Raw genomic sequence first — 17,107 nt, forward strand, 5'->3', positions numbered from 1 at the left:
GAGTTAAAGTGTCAGGGAACACATTTGTTGCAGTGTCTTATGGAAACACTGCACACACTTGATACTCTTGGTGGTTAAGTGGACGTTTTATTGGAAGCCTTTTTCCTGCAGACCTGTTGCTGTAGGAAACTGGACAAAGTTTTCATGCCAATGCATGATGACACTTAAAATGGAGGGAATGAGCATGAACAAATAATATATTTTAAGCTTAAGAAACAAGATAAGGATACTGCAATACAAAGTTCTGTCATGAAACTCTAGATGGCGCAGGCTAATAGGTCCTTTAACTCAACCTGCTCAACCGTAATCACATGGTTATCTATAGGGCACAGCTGATTGGTTCCTGATATAGAGGAGATTTATTCCGCCAAGACCAAACATATCAACATTTTCATACCCGTTACACTCAAGAGAGTTGTCATGACAGAACTATAATTACACTGATAATAGTGTGGTCACTGTAATGTTATTCTTTGAATGCATAAGATTTACCTTCCTTTCCAAAAAAATTGTCTTTATCATCTTTCATAGAACAGTCAATTAAATGTTAAAGGTGCCCTAGATTATGTTTTTAAAAGATGTAATATAAGTCTAAGGTGTCCCCTGAATGTGTCTGTGAAGTTTCAGATCAAAATATCCCATAGATTTTTTTTAATTAATTTTTTTAACTGCCTATTTTGGGGCATCGTTATAAACGCGCCGATTTTATGCTGCGGCCCCTTTAAATCCCGTGGTCCACGCCCACAGAGCTCGCGCTTGCCTTGAACAGTGCATAAACAAAGTTTACACAGCTAATATAACCCTCAAATGGATCTTTACAAAGTGTTCGTCATGCATGCGGCATGCATGCGTCGGATTATGTGAGTATTGTATACTGTTATATTGTTTACTTCTGATTTTGAATGAGTTTGATAGTGCTCCGTGGCTAACGGCTAATACTACTCTGTTGGAGAGATTTATAAAGATGAAGTTGTGTTTATGAATTATACAGACTGCAAGTGTTTAAAAATAAAAATAGCGACGGCTCTCTTGTCTCCGTGAATACAGTAACAACAATGGTAACTTTAACCACATTTAACAGTACATTAACAACATGCTAACGAAACATTTAGAAAGACAGTTTACAAATATCACTAAAAATATCATGTTATCATGGATCATGTCAGTTATTATCGCTCCATCTTCCATTTTTCGCTGTTGTCCTTGCTTGCTTACCTAGTCTGATGATTTGGTTGTGCACAGATCCAGACGTTAATACTGGCTGCCCTTGTCTAATGCCTTTTATAATGTTGGAAACGTGGGCTGGCATATGCAAATATCGGGGGCGTACACCCCGACTGTTACGTAACAGTCGGTGTTATGTTGAGATTCTCCTGTTCTTCGGAGGTCTTTTAAACAAATGAGATTTATATAAAAAGGAGGAAACAATGGAGTTTGAGACTCACTGTATGTCATTTCCATGTACTGAACTCTTGTTATTTAAATTCAATTTTTCATTCGAGGGCACCTTTAAGTCCTAAATTTCCCCGTCTGCGTTGTTTTCTGAGAACTGCACCAACAGGTTTGTCAGGGTGCTGGTCAGTCTTTGCCAAGGTCCCATTGAGTTGGTGAACATTTAAAATCATAAGCATAATTCATATAATTTACATTTATTTATTTATTTTTGGAGGGATTAGATAGATCCATCTTCCGTTCCCAACCTGTTTGTCTCCATGGTCACTGATTGATTAGGTTCCTCAGTCCAGGTGTGTTGTCTTAATTATGTTTTTAGTTTCTCCCACTGCTCTGTGTTTAAGCCCTTTGTTTCAGTTAGTTCCTTGTCTTGTGTTGTTGAATGTTTATGGTGTTTTGGTTGTGTTTTTCTCTGAGTTATTCGCCTAATTATTCTCCTGTTTGTGTTGATTATTATCTTAAAAGATCTCTTTGAAGACGTCCTTTGTTGTGTGCTTCATATCAGCCATCCACTGTGACAATATGTATGTACTCTGATCAGGCATAACATTATGACCACCTTTCTAATATTGTGTTGGTCCCCCTTTTGCTGCCAAAACAGTCCTGACCTGTCGAGGCATGGACTCCACTAGTGCATCAATGAGCCTCGGCCGCCCATGACCCTGTCGCCGGTTCACCCCTGTTCCTTCCTTGGAGCACTTTTGATAGATACTGACCACTGCAGACCGGGAACACCCCACAAGAGCTGCAGTTTTGGAGACGCTCTGACCCAGTCGTCTAGCCATCACAAATTGGCCCTTGTCAAACTCACTCAAATTCTTACGCTTGCCCATTTTTCCTGTTTCTAACACATCAACTTTGAGGACAAAATGTTCACTTACTGCCTAATATATCCCACCCACTAACAGGTGCCGTGATGAAGAGATACTCAGTGTTATTCACTTCACCTGTCAGCGCTCATAGTGTTATGCCTGATCGATGTATATACTGTATATACACACATGCACAATTTATTAATTCATTATTTTGTGTAACACGGTTAAAAAACAGTGAACAGCACTTCCTACATCACTTTTCCCATTCAGTATTTCTGTTCAAAAATTCCCCATAAATAATCTTAAAACATGTGTTCCTCAGTTCATAAATGGCACACAATTGAATATAATGAAAACAGACTTGCAAAATTTTCCACACACATCGAAGTTTTTACATTTCACCTTTTTTCGACACAAAACAGAGATGTTAGAGCTTGTTGTCGGTGGATCCGAAGTGCTGCAGTCCCTTACAATGTCACTTTTCATTAAAGTCAGAGCATGTGTTCATCGACTCGCTTCTCCACAAGCACTGTAAATACTTACTGGTGACAGCAAGCAAATAATCACACACACACACCCTCCACGTTTACCCTGGCATCATGTTCTCAGAAGCCTGGTATTTTCGAAGAAGAGGCCTCCAGGAAGACAGGCAGGGTGACCACCGCTTTTAAAAGCTTCCCCATCCATGGAGGTTTCTCTTTGCTATGAAAGGCACACGAGGCCCCCGTGCTCATGTCCTGTGACGCATGCAGGCCAGCTGGGCAAACAGTCTTCCCGTCCACTTCGTAATAAGAAAGGCAAAGCACATCAGCCCTACAAGTAACTTCTGTATGGGCTCTTTATTTGGGTTTTTAGATGGCTGACACTCGCAGCTCGATCTGGGTCACGCGTCTCGTGTGAAATCAAACCACTAACATCTTCTCCGCTCAAAATGTCCAAACCACAGGGTCTCCATCTCTGGAAGGTTCTAGCGTGTTCCAGCGAGCGGGGGAAGTGGGGAAACACTTGTTTTCATAGCACTGGGTCAGAGTCAGGCAGGGCTTTTCAGGCTGAGGGAAATCCTCATGCAAAACAGCATCCAGTGTTCGCGGTGCAGAGGCTTTCCTTAGAAGATGAGCTGTTTTGCTGCTGTTTGTTTTCCCTGCGCAAGCATGGTTGTCTCCAAATGACATATCATTAATCATACTTGATTAGAAACACTAGAAATTAAACACACAAACAAGATGTTCTAAATGGTTTGGTGACCTAAAAACCATCATGAGAGATCAAAATGGTTTTTTTTAGGTCCTGTAAACTTTTTTGTGTGTACATATTTATGTGTGTGTGTGCCAAACAAAGTTTTCTTCTCTTCACAGAGACTATGTTGAGTTTTGTGGATGACATCATGTCGGGGGCCAAATCTCCGTGTGTGATGCTCGGGGACATCCATGATCCCCTCTCATCTATCTCACTGATCATGCGCTGCCTGGAGCCAGACACCACATACATGTGAGTTCCTGCTGCTATGTAACGAACTACACACGACTTTAATTGAGTCAATTTTTTTTTTAAATAGCAGCATTTCCACTTTGAAATGAATCAGAGATGAGCACTATAATGTTCCCAACACAAATATGTCATTTTATTTGATTTTCTCTTAAGTTTATCAAAATGATATTACATTAGTACCCCTATCCTTAAAACCACCTGTCATATTATAATACTTTAAATTGATTTAAATATATATTGCATTTATGAAAAACAGAAATGAAAGAAACACTACTATGTCCTGACAAATCCTTCATGTCCTCTTTGATTTATATGCATTTTGGAAATAATTATTATTATTCATTATTATTATTATTATTAATTAAAAACATAAAAAAAGAATTATTATTACTGTTATTATTTCCAATTTTCATATTGACATATTCTATAACAAAAACAACAACAATAATTTTGTTTTTATTATTTCCAAAATTCATATGGACATATTCTAAAATAATAATAATAATAAAAATATTAATTATTATTACTATTTCTTATGTCACGACCGGCTCAAAGATGTGACAAATGAAATGGAGAACATAGGTTGGTATGGTTGCAACAAAAAAAAGATGTATTATAGATGTAATTACAGAAATCAAGATGTAATTACATGCAGGTATTTTTTTTTTTAAGTATAATGTAAAAACATATACAATATTTACACAATAAGTGATTCATTTTAATATTTGTACATAGTAGTTAAAGACACCTAACATAAAGTGGGACTGTAATAATAAAATATCTCAAATCTAAATAGAAGAGGTCACCTCCAGGCCTTATGTTCACAGTGTTTCTTATGCCAGGTTTCTTCAGCATGGAACACCTGTTTCCTTTGCTTTTGCAAGAGGCATCGTCACTGAGCGCTCAGTGAGAAACGAAACATAGAGGCCCAACTTTTGGCTGGACGCTTCACTTGGACTTTGAACTGACGTTGTGTTGCATGTCTTCAGTCAGATGAGGGATTTTAATATCTGCGTGAGTCTAAGCAATTATATCCAACTAAGGCTGTGAAAATCCGATAATGATTTGTGTAAAATATGTCTGGAGTACTTCCTACCTATGTAAATTTTCCAATATCAGTAGTTGATTTAGCATATGCTTTTCACTAAATAGTTTGGCTGTCTCTGTAGCAGGTAAGGAGTCCTCTTGGAAAGTATAATTGGCCCAATCATCGCCTTTGTATAAAAGCCGGTGACATCAGCCCGACGTCTTCTCTTGGAAGTGATAATTGCGTGTTGGGCCTCCGTCTGTTTACCCTCCCTTGGATAGTTATGTGACGCATTACATCCTTTTCTCAGGAACAATCATTTTTGTGCCATGGGGAAGAACATGGTCTGCTCGCCCAGTAGGCCCCATTCAATTTGAGCGAGTTTTATATGCTTCAGATACAGCTGGGGAAACATTTCATACTTTGGAATGGTTTTAAAGTGCGTCAAAGGGTGCACTTCAGGGTTATAGCAGAAACAGGGAAATAGAGAGATTGATGTGTTAAACAGGGCTGCGTACACCACGAAAAGGTTTCAGTAAACACGGAAGCTTGTTTCCGCAACTAAATCAAAAATCAAAAAGGTAATTGCAACTTTTTCTCACAATTCTGCCTTTTTTTGTCGCAATTGCAAGTTTGCATCTCACAATTCTGACTTTTTTCTCAGAATTGTAAAATTTAAACTCGCAATTGCGAGTTATAAAGGCAGAACTGCAAGATATGAAGTCACAATTCATACTTTTCTTCTCGCAATTGTGTTTATATCACATACTTCTGAATTTATAACTTGCGATTCTGACTATATCATGCAGTTCTGACTTTATATCACACAATTTTGACTTTATAACTTGCACTTGTGTTTATATCATGCAATTCTGACTTTATAACTCCAAAATGTGAGTTTATATCACGTAATTCTGACTTTATATCATGCAATTCTGACTTTATAACGCAATTCTGAATTTATATCATGTAATTATGACTTTACAACTCGCAATTGTTTATATCACGCAATTCTGACTTTATAACTCGCAATTGTGTTTATATCATGCAATTCTGACTTTATAACTCCAAAATGTGAGTTTATATCACGTAATTCTGACTTTATATCATGCAATTCTGACTTTATAACGCAATTCTGAATTTATATCATGTAATTATGACTTTACAACTCGCAATTGTTTATATCACGCAATTCTGACTTTATAACTCGCAATTGTGAGTTTATATCACACAATTTTGACTTTATAACTTGCACTTGTGTTTATATCATGCAATTCTGACTTTATAACTCCAAAATGTGAGTTTATATCATGCAATTCTGACTTTATAACGCAATTCTGAATTTATATCATGTAATTATGACTTTACAACTCGCAATTGTTTATATCACGCAATTCTGACTTTATAACTCGCAATTGTGAGTTTATATCACACAATTTTGACTTTATAACTTGCACTTGTGTTTATATCATGCAATTCTGACTTTATAACTCCAAAATATGAGTTTATATCACGTAATTCTGACTTTATATCATGCAATTCTGACTTTATAACGCAATTCTGAATTTATATCATGTAATTATGACTTTACAACTCGCAATTGTTTATATCACGCAATTCTGACTTTATAACTCGCAATTGTGAGTTTATATCACACAATTTTGACTTTATAACTTGCACTTGTGTTTATATCATGCAATTCTGACTTTATAACTCCAAAATATGAGTTTATATCACGTAATTCTGACTTTATAACGCAATTCTGAATTTATATCATGTAATTATGACTTTACAACTCGCAATTGTTTATATCACGCAATTCTGACTTTATAACTCGCAATTGTGAGTTTATATCACACAATTTTGACTTTATAACTTGCACTTGTGTTTATATCATGCAATTCTGACTTTATAACTCCAAAATATGAGTTTATATCACGTAATTCTGACTTTATATCATGCAATTCTGACTTTATAACGCAATTCTGAATTTATATCATGTAATTATGACTTTACAACTCGCAATTGTTTATATCACGCAATTCTGACTTTATAACTCGCAATTGTGAGTTTATATCACACAATTTTGACTTTATAACTTGCACTTGTGTTTATATCATGCAATTCTGACTTTATAACTCCAAAATATGAGTTTATATCACGTAATTCTGACTTTATAACGCAATTCTGAATTTATATCATGTAATTATGACTTTACAACTCGCAATTGTTTATATCACGCAATTCTGACTTTATAACTCGCAATTGTGAGTTTATATCACACAATTTTGACTTTATAACTTGCACTTGTGTTTATATCATGCAATTCTGACTTTATAACTCCAAAATATGAGTTTATATCACGTAATTCTGACTTTATATCATGCAATTCTGACTTTATAACGCAATTCTGAATTTATATCATGTAATTATGACTTTACAACTCGCAATTGTTTATATCACGCAATTCTGACTTTATAACTACCAATTGTGAGTTTATATCGCAATTCTGAGAAAAAAAATGTCAGAATTGTGAGATGTAAACTTGCAATTGCAAGAAAAAAAGAATTGTCACAAAGTCACAATATATCATGATACTCATAGCAAGCTTAAAAATTTAAATTCCAATATAAATCTGTGGTTCTCTCACTCGATGATCATGATATTGTTGTTAATAATGGTTATGTAATAATGTAATATGGTTAATAATAATAACAATAATACATTTACAAATATAAATTATGTAATATATTATATTAATTATATTACATACCTATTAAGGACATAGAATTGAACTTCATCCATATGTGTAACATCTGTGTTTGCAGTTTTCCTCATTGCAGCATTGCTTGCACTTGTCTGTGTTCATGGAATTTTCATGTGGGTATTCCAACATGTAGGTGCTTGAATTTAAACACCCTGTTACCTTTCCTCCTGATTTCCTGTGCTACATGTCCAACACATATGTAGGCAGTTAGCTCACATGTGGACATGCAGGGCATGCTGGAGAGATTACACCAGCCCAGCGGGAGGATTGAGTATACTTCTTTTCAAACGTTTTTAATATTTGAACATTGTTCAAAGAAGCACATATTGTCTTTATATTATTTATGGACCTGTTCTGTGTTGTTGTCAGGTTCACTTCAGAGTTTTAAGTTTCAAGAAAAACACAGTGGGGTCCAAAAGTCTGAGACCGCTAGTGGAAATGCTTCTGTTTTGCATCATTTTTATTTTTGTATTTAAATCATTTTTTTAATTCAAAATGATATCAGCAAAATAACCAAATTAAATGAATGTCCTATTTTGGTGGGGGGGGGTTTTCCACCTAAAATATTCATTTCACAATTTTCAGTGTGGTCTTAGCAGGGTTATTATCGTTAACTAAAACTATTAACTATTAAAAACATTTCTGTTAATTGAAATAAAACTAAAATAAAATCTACATATTAGTTGAAAAAATAAACGAAAATAAATGTTGCCTTGGCAATAAACTGAAACAAGTTCATGTTTATTAATAAATAAATACTAAAACTGAACATAAATTAAAACTAAATAGCAATATTTAAAAAAAAAAAAATCACATAACGAAATGACTAAAATGTAAACAAAAAGTAAAAAAAAAAGTATAAATGCAAATATTAATAAAACTAAAAATAACACTGGGGCTTAGACTACTGTCACCAAAACAGGTGTGTGAAATATAAATATAGTTAATATTAATGATCAAGGTGGTTTTAATAAAAAAAAATAATAATAATTGTATTTGAAAGAGAAAGTGACATGTGACGGCCAAGTATGATGACCCGTACTCGGAATTTGTCCGAGCGCACACATTTTAGGAGTAGTAACACACACACACACTGCAAACCGTGGACACACACACACCCGGAGCAGTGGGCAGCCATTTTTGCTCTGCTGCCCAGGGAGCAATTGGGGGTCAGGTGCCTTGCTCAAGGGCACCTCAGTAATTTCCTGCCAGAATCGAGACTCAAACCTGCAACCTTCTGGTTACCAGTCTGACTCTCTAACCATTAGGTCATGACTGCCCGCTTTGATGAGAAAAGACTATAAACAACCCTCAGAGAGCAGAGGTTCATAGGTTAGATTACATGGAGGACTTTCATCAATAAATCACGGACATAACAGTGGATCACATTTTCCCTAGCTCACTCTCTTCCTGGCACTTAGAGGATCTCACAGCTGTGATACTGCAGGTGGTAGTTGTTTATATCTTCCACTAGATGGGGATGTAGTTCAACTTAATCTTTACAACCTGCCTCTCGTAGCCTGCGGCACATATCATCATTGATAGAGTAATTGCAGAGATCTTTTCGGAGTGAGTGGGTACACCACCACAGCTGGTTGCTATTGTTCAAGTTGAGTTGTCTGTACTTATGGGATCCTCAAATCAAAGCCGTGAGCCGAAGGTAAACTCATGCTTATGTAATGGGAGTGGTGCAGTCATGCATTTTGATTTTAATAGAGGTATATGCTGTTATATGATTACATAATTCACACACTGAAACAATTTGTTGACTCCGAACTTCAAAAGACTCCTAAAAAGGTAATGGTTCATAATTTCCGAGATCTATTTGGAAGTGTTATTTCCAACCAAATCGGAATAAATCCAAATACACGTATTTATTCATTTAACCTTGACCTTGAGCTTATTTATTTAGATAAATGTTAGCTTTTAAGACATGCATCTTAAATTACTATTATTGGTAGTAGTAGTAGTACTAGTAGTGATATATTTTAATGGGAATCATAGCCTTTTGTTTAACAAACATGCTCTGAACATGTTGAGCTGATGTTGGAAGATGTGGCCTGCAACATATCCCAATCATATCGCAAAAGGTTCAAAGATAAAAATAGGTCACACTTTTGTTCAATGGTCTGCTTTAGTTTTGGTTCACTTTCACGTCAACTAGATTGTCTGCTTAACTCTTTTCCCACCATTAAAGGGTTAGTTTACCCAAAAATGAAAATTCTGTCATTAATTACTCACCCTCATGTTATTCCAAAACCATAAGACTTTCGTTCATCTTCGAAACACAAATGAAGATCTTTTTGATGAAATGTGAGAGCTTTCTGTCTGTCCACTGAATAAAATAAAAGCCTAAATTCAATCTGTTCATCATATAAAGCGATCATGTTTGAAATGTCAAAGTATTAGTCGCGTAGCTGTCTATGGAGGGACAGAAAGCTCTCAGATCTTCATTTGTGTTCCAAAGATGAACTGAAGTCTTACGGGTTTGGAACGACATGAGGGTGAATAAATGGTCACAGAGTTTTCATTTTTGGGACACTTTATTTCGAGGGTCCTCCAACAGACATTCTACTGATTATAAGTAACTTATTCTCAAACTCAAACCCTAACCTAACCTAACAGTCTAGTAGAATGTCTAAAGTGGACTATCACAGAGTGCAACCTAAAAATACTGTATTTCTGAACCAAATTTGAGAATTGAGTAAGTGGCAAATGTCTAATTGTGCAATGGCAGGTTTCGGCTGTGGGCAGTGGACAACACGGGTCGGCGTTCCAGTCCGAGTGAGGTGACGATCAAAACTCCCTGTCCTGCCGTGGATGACGTCAAGGCTCAAGGTAGAGAATTGCTTGCATATTGTAGAATGAACTTAGGGCAATATTCAGAAGATCATAAGTGATTTGATTTGGATTAATATCCCCTCAGAAATAGCAGACAAGATTTATAACCTGTTCAACGGCTACACCAGCGGGAAGGAACAGCAGACGGCCTACAACACGCTCATGGACCTGGGCTCACCAACCCTCCACCGAGTACTTTACCACTACAACCAGCGCTACGAGAGCTTTGGAGAGTTCACTTGGCGCTGTGAAGATGAACTGGGGCCCAGGTTTGTAAGACGATTCTTAAGCTCTGTTACAAAACCTAGTTAAATGCTTATAGGCAGCTACCGTTTAAAGGGTTAGTTCACCCAAAAATGAAAATTCTGTCATTAATTACTCACCCTCATGTCGTTCCAAACCTGTAAGACCTTCGTTCATCTTCAGAACACAAGATATTTTTGATGAAATCTGAGAGTTTATTTATATCCCATAGAAAGCAATGAAATTACCACATTTAAGGTCTATAAAAGTAGTAAAGACATTGTTCAAAAAGTCAACGTGACTACAGTGGTTGAAGACACATTGCAGAGCTTCCGTGTTCTACTTTAGAACGCCGACTCATTATTGGCCGGCTCCTGCGTCAGAATCACACTCATGCTTTGTCCTGCTCACATGAACAGCGTCGGCCAATACTGAGCCGGCGTTCTGACGTAGAACCTGGAAGCTCTGCAATGTGTCTTCAACGTAAACGGTGCAGGATAATGACAGGGTAGAGAAGAAATTGTTGAATAAACTCATTATTTTTGCTTTGTTTTTGTGCACAAAATGTATTCTCATTGCTTCGTAACATTAAGGTTGAACCACTGCAGTCACGTTGACTCTTTTAACAATGTCTTTACTAGTTTTCTGGACTTTGAATGTGGTAATTTTGTTGCTTTCTATGGGAGATGAAAAACCTCTCGGATTTCATTAAAGGTGCCCTAGATTATGTTTTTAAAAGATGTAATATAAGTCTAAGGTGTCCCCTGAATGTGTCTGTGAAGTTTCAGCTCAAAATACCCCATAGATTTTTTTTTATAAATTTTTTTAACTGCCTATTTTGGGGCATCATTATAAATGCGCCGATTTTATGCTGCGGCCCCTTTAAATCTCGTGCTCTCCGCCCACAGAGCTCGCGCTTGCCTTAAACAGTGCCTTAACAAAGTTTACACAGCTAATATAACCCTCAAAATGGCTCTTTACAAAGTGTTCGTCATGCATGCGTTGGATTATGTGAGTATCGTATACTGTTTACTTCTAAACAGTTGTTATGTAATATGTAATATGTAACAATATGTAAACATATTGTTTACTTCTGATTTTGAATGAGTTTGATAGTGCTCCGTGGCTAATGGCTAATGCTACACTGTTGGAGAAATTTATAAAGAATGAAGTTGTGTTTATGAATTATGCAGACTGCAAGTGTTTAAAAATGAAAATAGCGACGGCTCTCTTGTCTCCGTGAATACAGTAAGAAACGATGGTAACTTTAACCACATTTAACAGTACATTAGCAACATGCTAACGAAACATTTAGAAAGACAATTTACAAATATCACTAAAAATATCATGTTATCATGGATCATGTCAGTTATTATCGCTCCATCTGACATTTTTCGCTGTTGTTCTTGCTTGCTTACCTAGTCTGATGATTCAGCTATGCACAGATCCAGACGTTAATACTGGCTGCCCTTGTGTAATGCCTCGATCATGGGCTGGCATATGCAAATATTGGGGGCGTACATATTAATGATCCCGACTGTTACGTAACAGTCGGTGTTATGTTGAGATTCGCCTGTTCTTCGGAGGTCTTTTAAACAAATGAGATTTATATAAGAAGGAGGAAACAATGGAGTTTGAGACTCACTGTATGTCATTTCCATGTACTGAACTCTTGTTATTTAACTATGCCAAGATAAATTCAATTTTTCATTCGAGGGCACCTTTAAAAATATCTTCATTTGTGGTCTGAAGATGAACAAAGGTCTTACGGGTTTGGAACGACGTGAGGGTTAGTAACTAATGACAAAGTAACCCTTTAAGATAGCATTGCAACCATAATGGAAATTCATAAGTAAACAGTTTGGGATGCTCTACATAGTAGAGTGTTCCAAATTGGTTCCAAATTATACACCACACTGGACACTTGACTTGCAGTTGATTTCAATAGTTTAATGTTAGCATGTCGCTAAGCTAACAGCGCAATGCTACGCTTAAAAACAAACAAATATTAAATAAAATGCTCAATTTGTTTTATCTATTTTTTTTTTATGTAAATAAAGTTGAATGAATGTTTAAATATTTTAATTAATTATATGAACTATTTTTATAAACTATTTAGTAATAATATATATATATATATATATATATAGGGGTGTAACGGTACATGTATTCCCGTCCTGAACCGCCAAGGTAAGGACGTCACGGTTCGGTGCATGCAGTCAGACGAATACAGTCAGTCACAGGCAATTCACACTCTGATCCACGCGGTAATGCAACTCTGTTTGCTACCAGTAAAAAGAGCAGAAGAAGAACAGACGATCTATGCATTGCTATGTTTACGTGTAATCTCTCAACCAGTGTTTCAACCGCGGAAAGACATCAATAAGCTTGAGAATAAGATCTCACGTAGCATTACATTTACCTCAGGCAAGTCATTCAGTGTCCACAGCATGTTATTTCACACTGAACTCTAGAGGGGAGCATTTCACTAAATATATGCACTATATTAGCTTATAAATTCATTATATTTGCTTTACCTGTTAGTAATGTCTGAGGTACGTACCGAACGGTCATGTTTGTGTACCGTTACACCCTAATTTACGATCAACATTTCGCCATTTTTTTTTTTTTTTTTTTTACGTAATCTTGGATTTATATTTTCATTGAGCTCAGCGCAGTGAGAATGTTAGGGGGACACATTAATTTTTATTGATTGCAATTAAACCTGATATCTTGTTTCACAAGCTTTTATGTGCTTTTTTATGTTTTTTATTGCTTCTTAAATTACATAGTAAACGCAGATTATTCTATTACAGATTCTAACGTCAGACATGTGATTAGGGTATTTGTGCTAATTAGGTTTAGATTGAATGCAATCAAACTGATTACAGTACATTTAAAGGGATCACTAAGGCATCATGCTGACCACAGAACAGGGTGGTAATCTTTATACACCCTCCAAAACAAACCAAAGACAAATAAGGTCTGGTTTTTAGAATTGCACTGAAACGCTTTCTAAACGTAGCCATGTGTTCGATATAAAACTTGAACGCTTCCTCGCTGATGCACAGTAGGCAGGTGAATTTAATTAAGGCCATTTGGACGAGCGTACCTGAGGCCTCGGTTCAAATTAAAAGGTTGTATTTAATCGTCTCCATGTTGCAAGGTTTTCCTTTCTTGCTCCCAAGTTACTGCACTAAAACACACTTGTATCAAACTCTATCCCACCTAGTGTGATTGATGCCCTGTGATTAACTGTTGTGAGGACTTCAATAGTGCTGCTTTCAAACCAAGATCATGGATTCATGGTAGTTTAATCAAATTCAGGCCTAAGATATATATATATTTTTTTTTTCAGTCATACAGTACCTGAGGAGTCAAAGTTTGGCTACTTAGCATGTTCTAGTTTGCTCCTGCCTTAGGGTAAACTACAGATGACAGACATTCAAAAGTAGCTGTTTATCCTGATGAAATTGTGATTAAAAAGTTCCATTTTAGCACACTCAAATATACTTGAGTATATCTTTAGTTGGACCTCAGCACTGCTTCCAACACAATTAAAATACAAAATTAGTTGTTCAAATACCAAAAGTAAAATTACAGGGTATTTTTATTTAGCACATAAATATTTAAACGTATTTGTACTATGCTTAGCACAAAATAAATGTATTTAAAACACATTTTAGTAGATTTTTTTTTTTTTTCTTTTTTTTTTCACTAGAGAACTTATTATTTACAATTAACCTTTCCATAAGGAGGGCCCTGTTGTTAATTCTATCAGTGGCCATCATTGAGATTTGAGAACTTTGATGAACTTAACAGCAGGTCAATTAGTATTAATTGACCCCCTAAAGCTGTCTCCTACGACGAATGCATCAAGATAACTCAAAAACAACATTCATTCATATGAATTTATCCAGAGCGTGTGATCATGCCCCTGTGATCGACCCAGTTCCATGAAACATTGCGCAAGTTTTTAGACTTCAGATAAGCCGTTCAAGTGGAGGTCTGTGGAGATGGGCCATTATCTCCACAGCCTCTGCCTTCTAAACAACTCGTATGCGTCATTTCCAATCTCATTACGTCCATACAGCATTTTTTAAGGCATAGGATAGGAAGGAAGTATAAACAAAGAGAATTAGTTTCTAAGTCTTCCATATCAAAGGAATGCGGTTCACTGGGGTTTCCTCATTTAAATGCAATTTTCATCAACTAGACATAATACGAGATAATTGTCACTAAACTGATCCCACTCGGCATATAAACCGGTTCTGGCTTGGAACAAAATGGATTTATAAAAAAAAAAATTAAAAAACAGAATATTTCTTACAGTATGTTTTCTTTCTTTTTGAGATATCATACAGGTCGTCTTGTGACTCACTCTTAATTGGTGGGACTGACTCAGGCTTTAATTGGTGGAATTCAGTGCATTCGGTCAAAGTTTTTCGTTGTTTTTGTTGGAGATTAATGCTATACAGTTACAGTATGGAGCGCTGTCACTCCCTCACGAGTAATTATAAGGCTATTTCAAATAGATGTTATGGAAGGTGGGCCGGTGCGGGTGTCGGTGGAATGCAGCTGATTGTTTCCTCCCAGACTAGCGCAAGAGATTTCAGAAAGCGAGAGTGAGAGAGAGGCACTGGCAGAGGCCAAGACCTTGGAAATTAGAGGCCATTTTCCACTTCCATACATGCTGGGATTTATGGTGACAACCGTTGCTATTTGGAGACCAAAACGGGCTTTTTTGAAAAATTAAAGGATAACAAACCACAGGGTTTTGTTTTAAGCAAATAAACATCCAAATTCCTACAACCACTGAAATGTGGCAAGATATTAAAAACACAAATACATTCAAAAGAATGATATAAATGACAGCATCTCGAAAGCAGATGGGAATATTTTTGATTTAATATGCTAGTGATTTCTGACATCATTAAAATTCCATTATTATATGTTGTGAATTAAGTGGAATCCAAAGTAAATAATGATTTTATACTTGAGTTTTGTTACGTTAAACCTCAATGCATCGCAGAAAGCAATCAGTCGGAACGCAGTGTTAATCGATTTAAGCCACATTTTAATTGTGAACCCTTAAAAATGCACTTTGCTACCCCAAAGCCTGGTTGGTCCACACAGATTTGGTTTTCGGTATTTATACAGTAGAGTGTTGAGCTTCTGGTTTGGCAGGAGTTTGAAGTGAAGCTATGACTTAGGAATGAAGCGTTCTTTCCATACTCTTGGTATCGCATTTCAGCTTTTTGTCCTTTGCGAAGGATATTGGCGCTTCACCGCATTCACACATCCTCATTAAATGTCCTCTCAAGTCACTGTCGCTAATAGAATTCACAGGTACTTAACCTTAACTGCCGTTCACCTAATCGGTCCCGTTACCTCAAAAGATTCTTGGCGGGAAATTGTTCATTTTTAAAGGCTTTGCCATTAGAGTTTAATATAAAACACCACAGGCTTGATTTATGATCAATCGCCCCGGTCCAGATTTTGAAGAGCGTCGTTTAAGGGGTGCAGACAGAAGACCTGTGTTTTAGCTGAATATGGCCATCGCCTGCAGTTTATATTTATTATATTGGAGTCTCCCATCAATCTTTCAGTCTCATGCTCTGGAGCAGCTTGTGAGGTGGGCATTCTCAGAATGGATAAACGGAATGGAATGCTCAATGTTTAAACCACTGAAGGAAGAAAAATTTCAAGCCAGTGTCAAGAGCATTGCGTAACAGCGATATTATAAAAACTATGTGGTATGAATATCACAATGGCTGTTAGCAGAAATTACTAACTTGCAGAACAAGGAATGAGCTGTGTGCATCCGAGACGAAAATAAAACAAATATTACAGTAATGGGATCAAATTAGATTTGAGTCCAAATGAATTTATGAATTCATTTGAATTTATTTCAAAGAAAAAATACTCAATAAAACTTAACATTGTCAAATATTATTACTCTTATCTAAACTATTTTCTATATTAATATATTTTAAAATGCAATTTCTTCCATTGATGGCAAAGCTGAATTTTCAGCATCATTACTCCAGTCTTCAGTGTCGCATGATCCTTCAGAAATCATTTTAATATGCTGATTTGTTGCTCAAGAAACATTTCTTATTATTGATGTTTAATTTTGTGGAAAATTATTATTATTATTTTTTTTCTGGATTCTTTGATGAATAAAAAGTTCAAATAACATCATTTATATCACATAAAAAATATTTTTTAACATGCGCCTTTTAAGTAACTTTTGATCAATTTAATGCATCTTTGCATCTAAATATAGCTGCAAGCAGCAATTAAGGGGTCAAGCACAAAAAAAAAAAACAGGATGAGTTATGCAAGAATGGCTGGAAGCATCAGACCATCTGCAACGAGTAATTAAAGATATTGTATTTGATTTTAGTCAAAATGGTTGAAAAATCTTAAATATCATGAGTGCATTCGAATCATCTTGAGACAAGGAATCAG

At 36.1% G+C, this 17,107-nt stretch overlaps 1 protein-coding gene across 3 annotated transcripts in view; it reads left to right on the top strand.

Annotated features, from left to right (window-relative positions):
* astn1 (astrotactin 1) overlaps positions 1-17,107 on the top strand; it is a 279,541-nt gene that overhangs the window by 261,223 nt on the left and 1,211 nt on the right. For all 3 annotated transcript variants that reach the window (XM_048163179.1, XM_048163180.1, XM_048163181.1), the window contains 3 exons: positions 3,623-3,755; positions 10,287-10,387; positions 10,476-10,659. In XM_048163179.1, coding sequence (XP_048019136.1) covers positions 3,623-3,755; positions 10,287-10,387; positions 10,476-10,659 — 418 coding nt within the window. The remainder of the gene's footprint in view (positions 1-3,622; positions 3,756-10,286; positions 10,388-10,475; positions 10,660-17,107) is intronic.

Source organism: Megalobrama amblycephala, linkage group LG17 (genome assembly GCF_018812025.1).
Source record: "Megalobrama amblycephala isolate DHTTF-2021 linkage group LG17, ASM1881202v1, whole genome shotgun sequence".
Classification (NCBI taxonomy): domain Eukaryota; kingdom Metazoa; phylum Chordata; class Actinopteri; order Cypriniformes; family Xenocyprididae; genus Megalobrama; species Megalobrama amblycephala.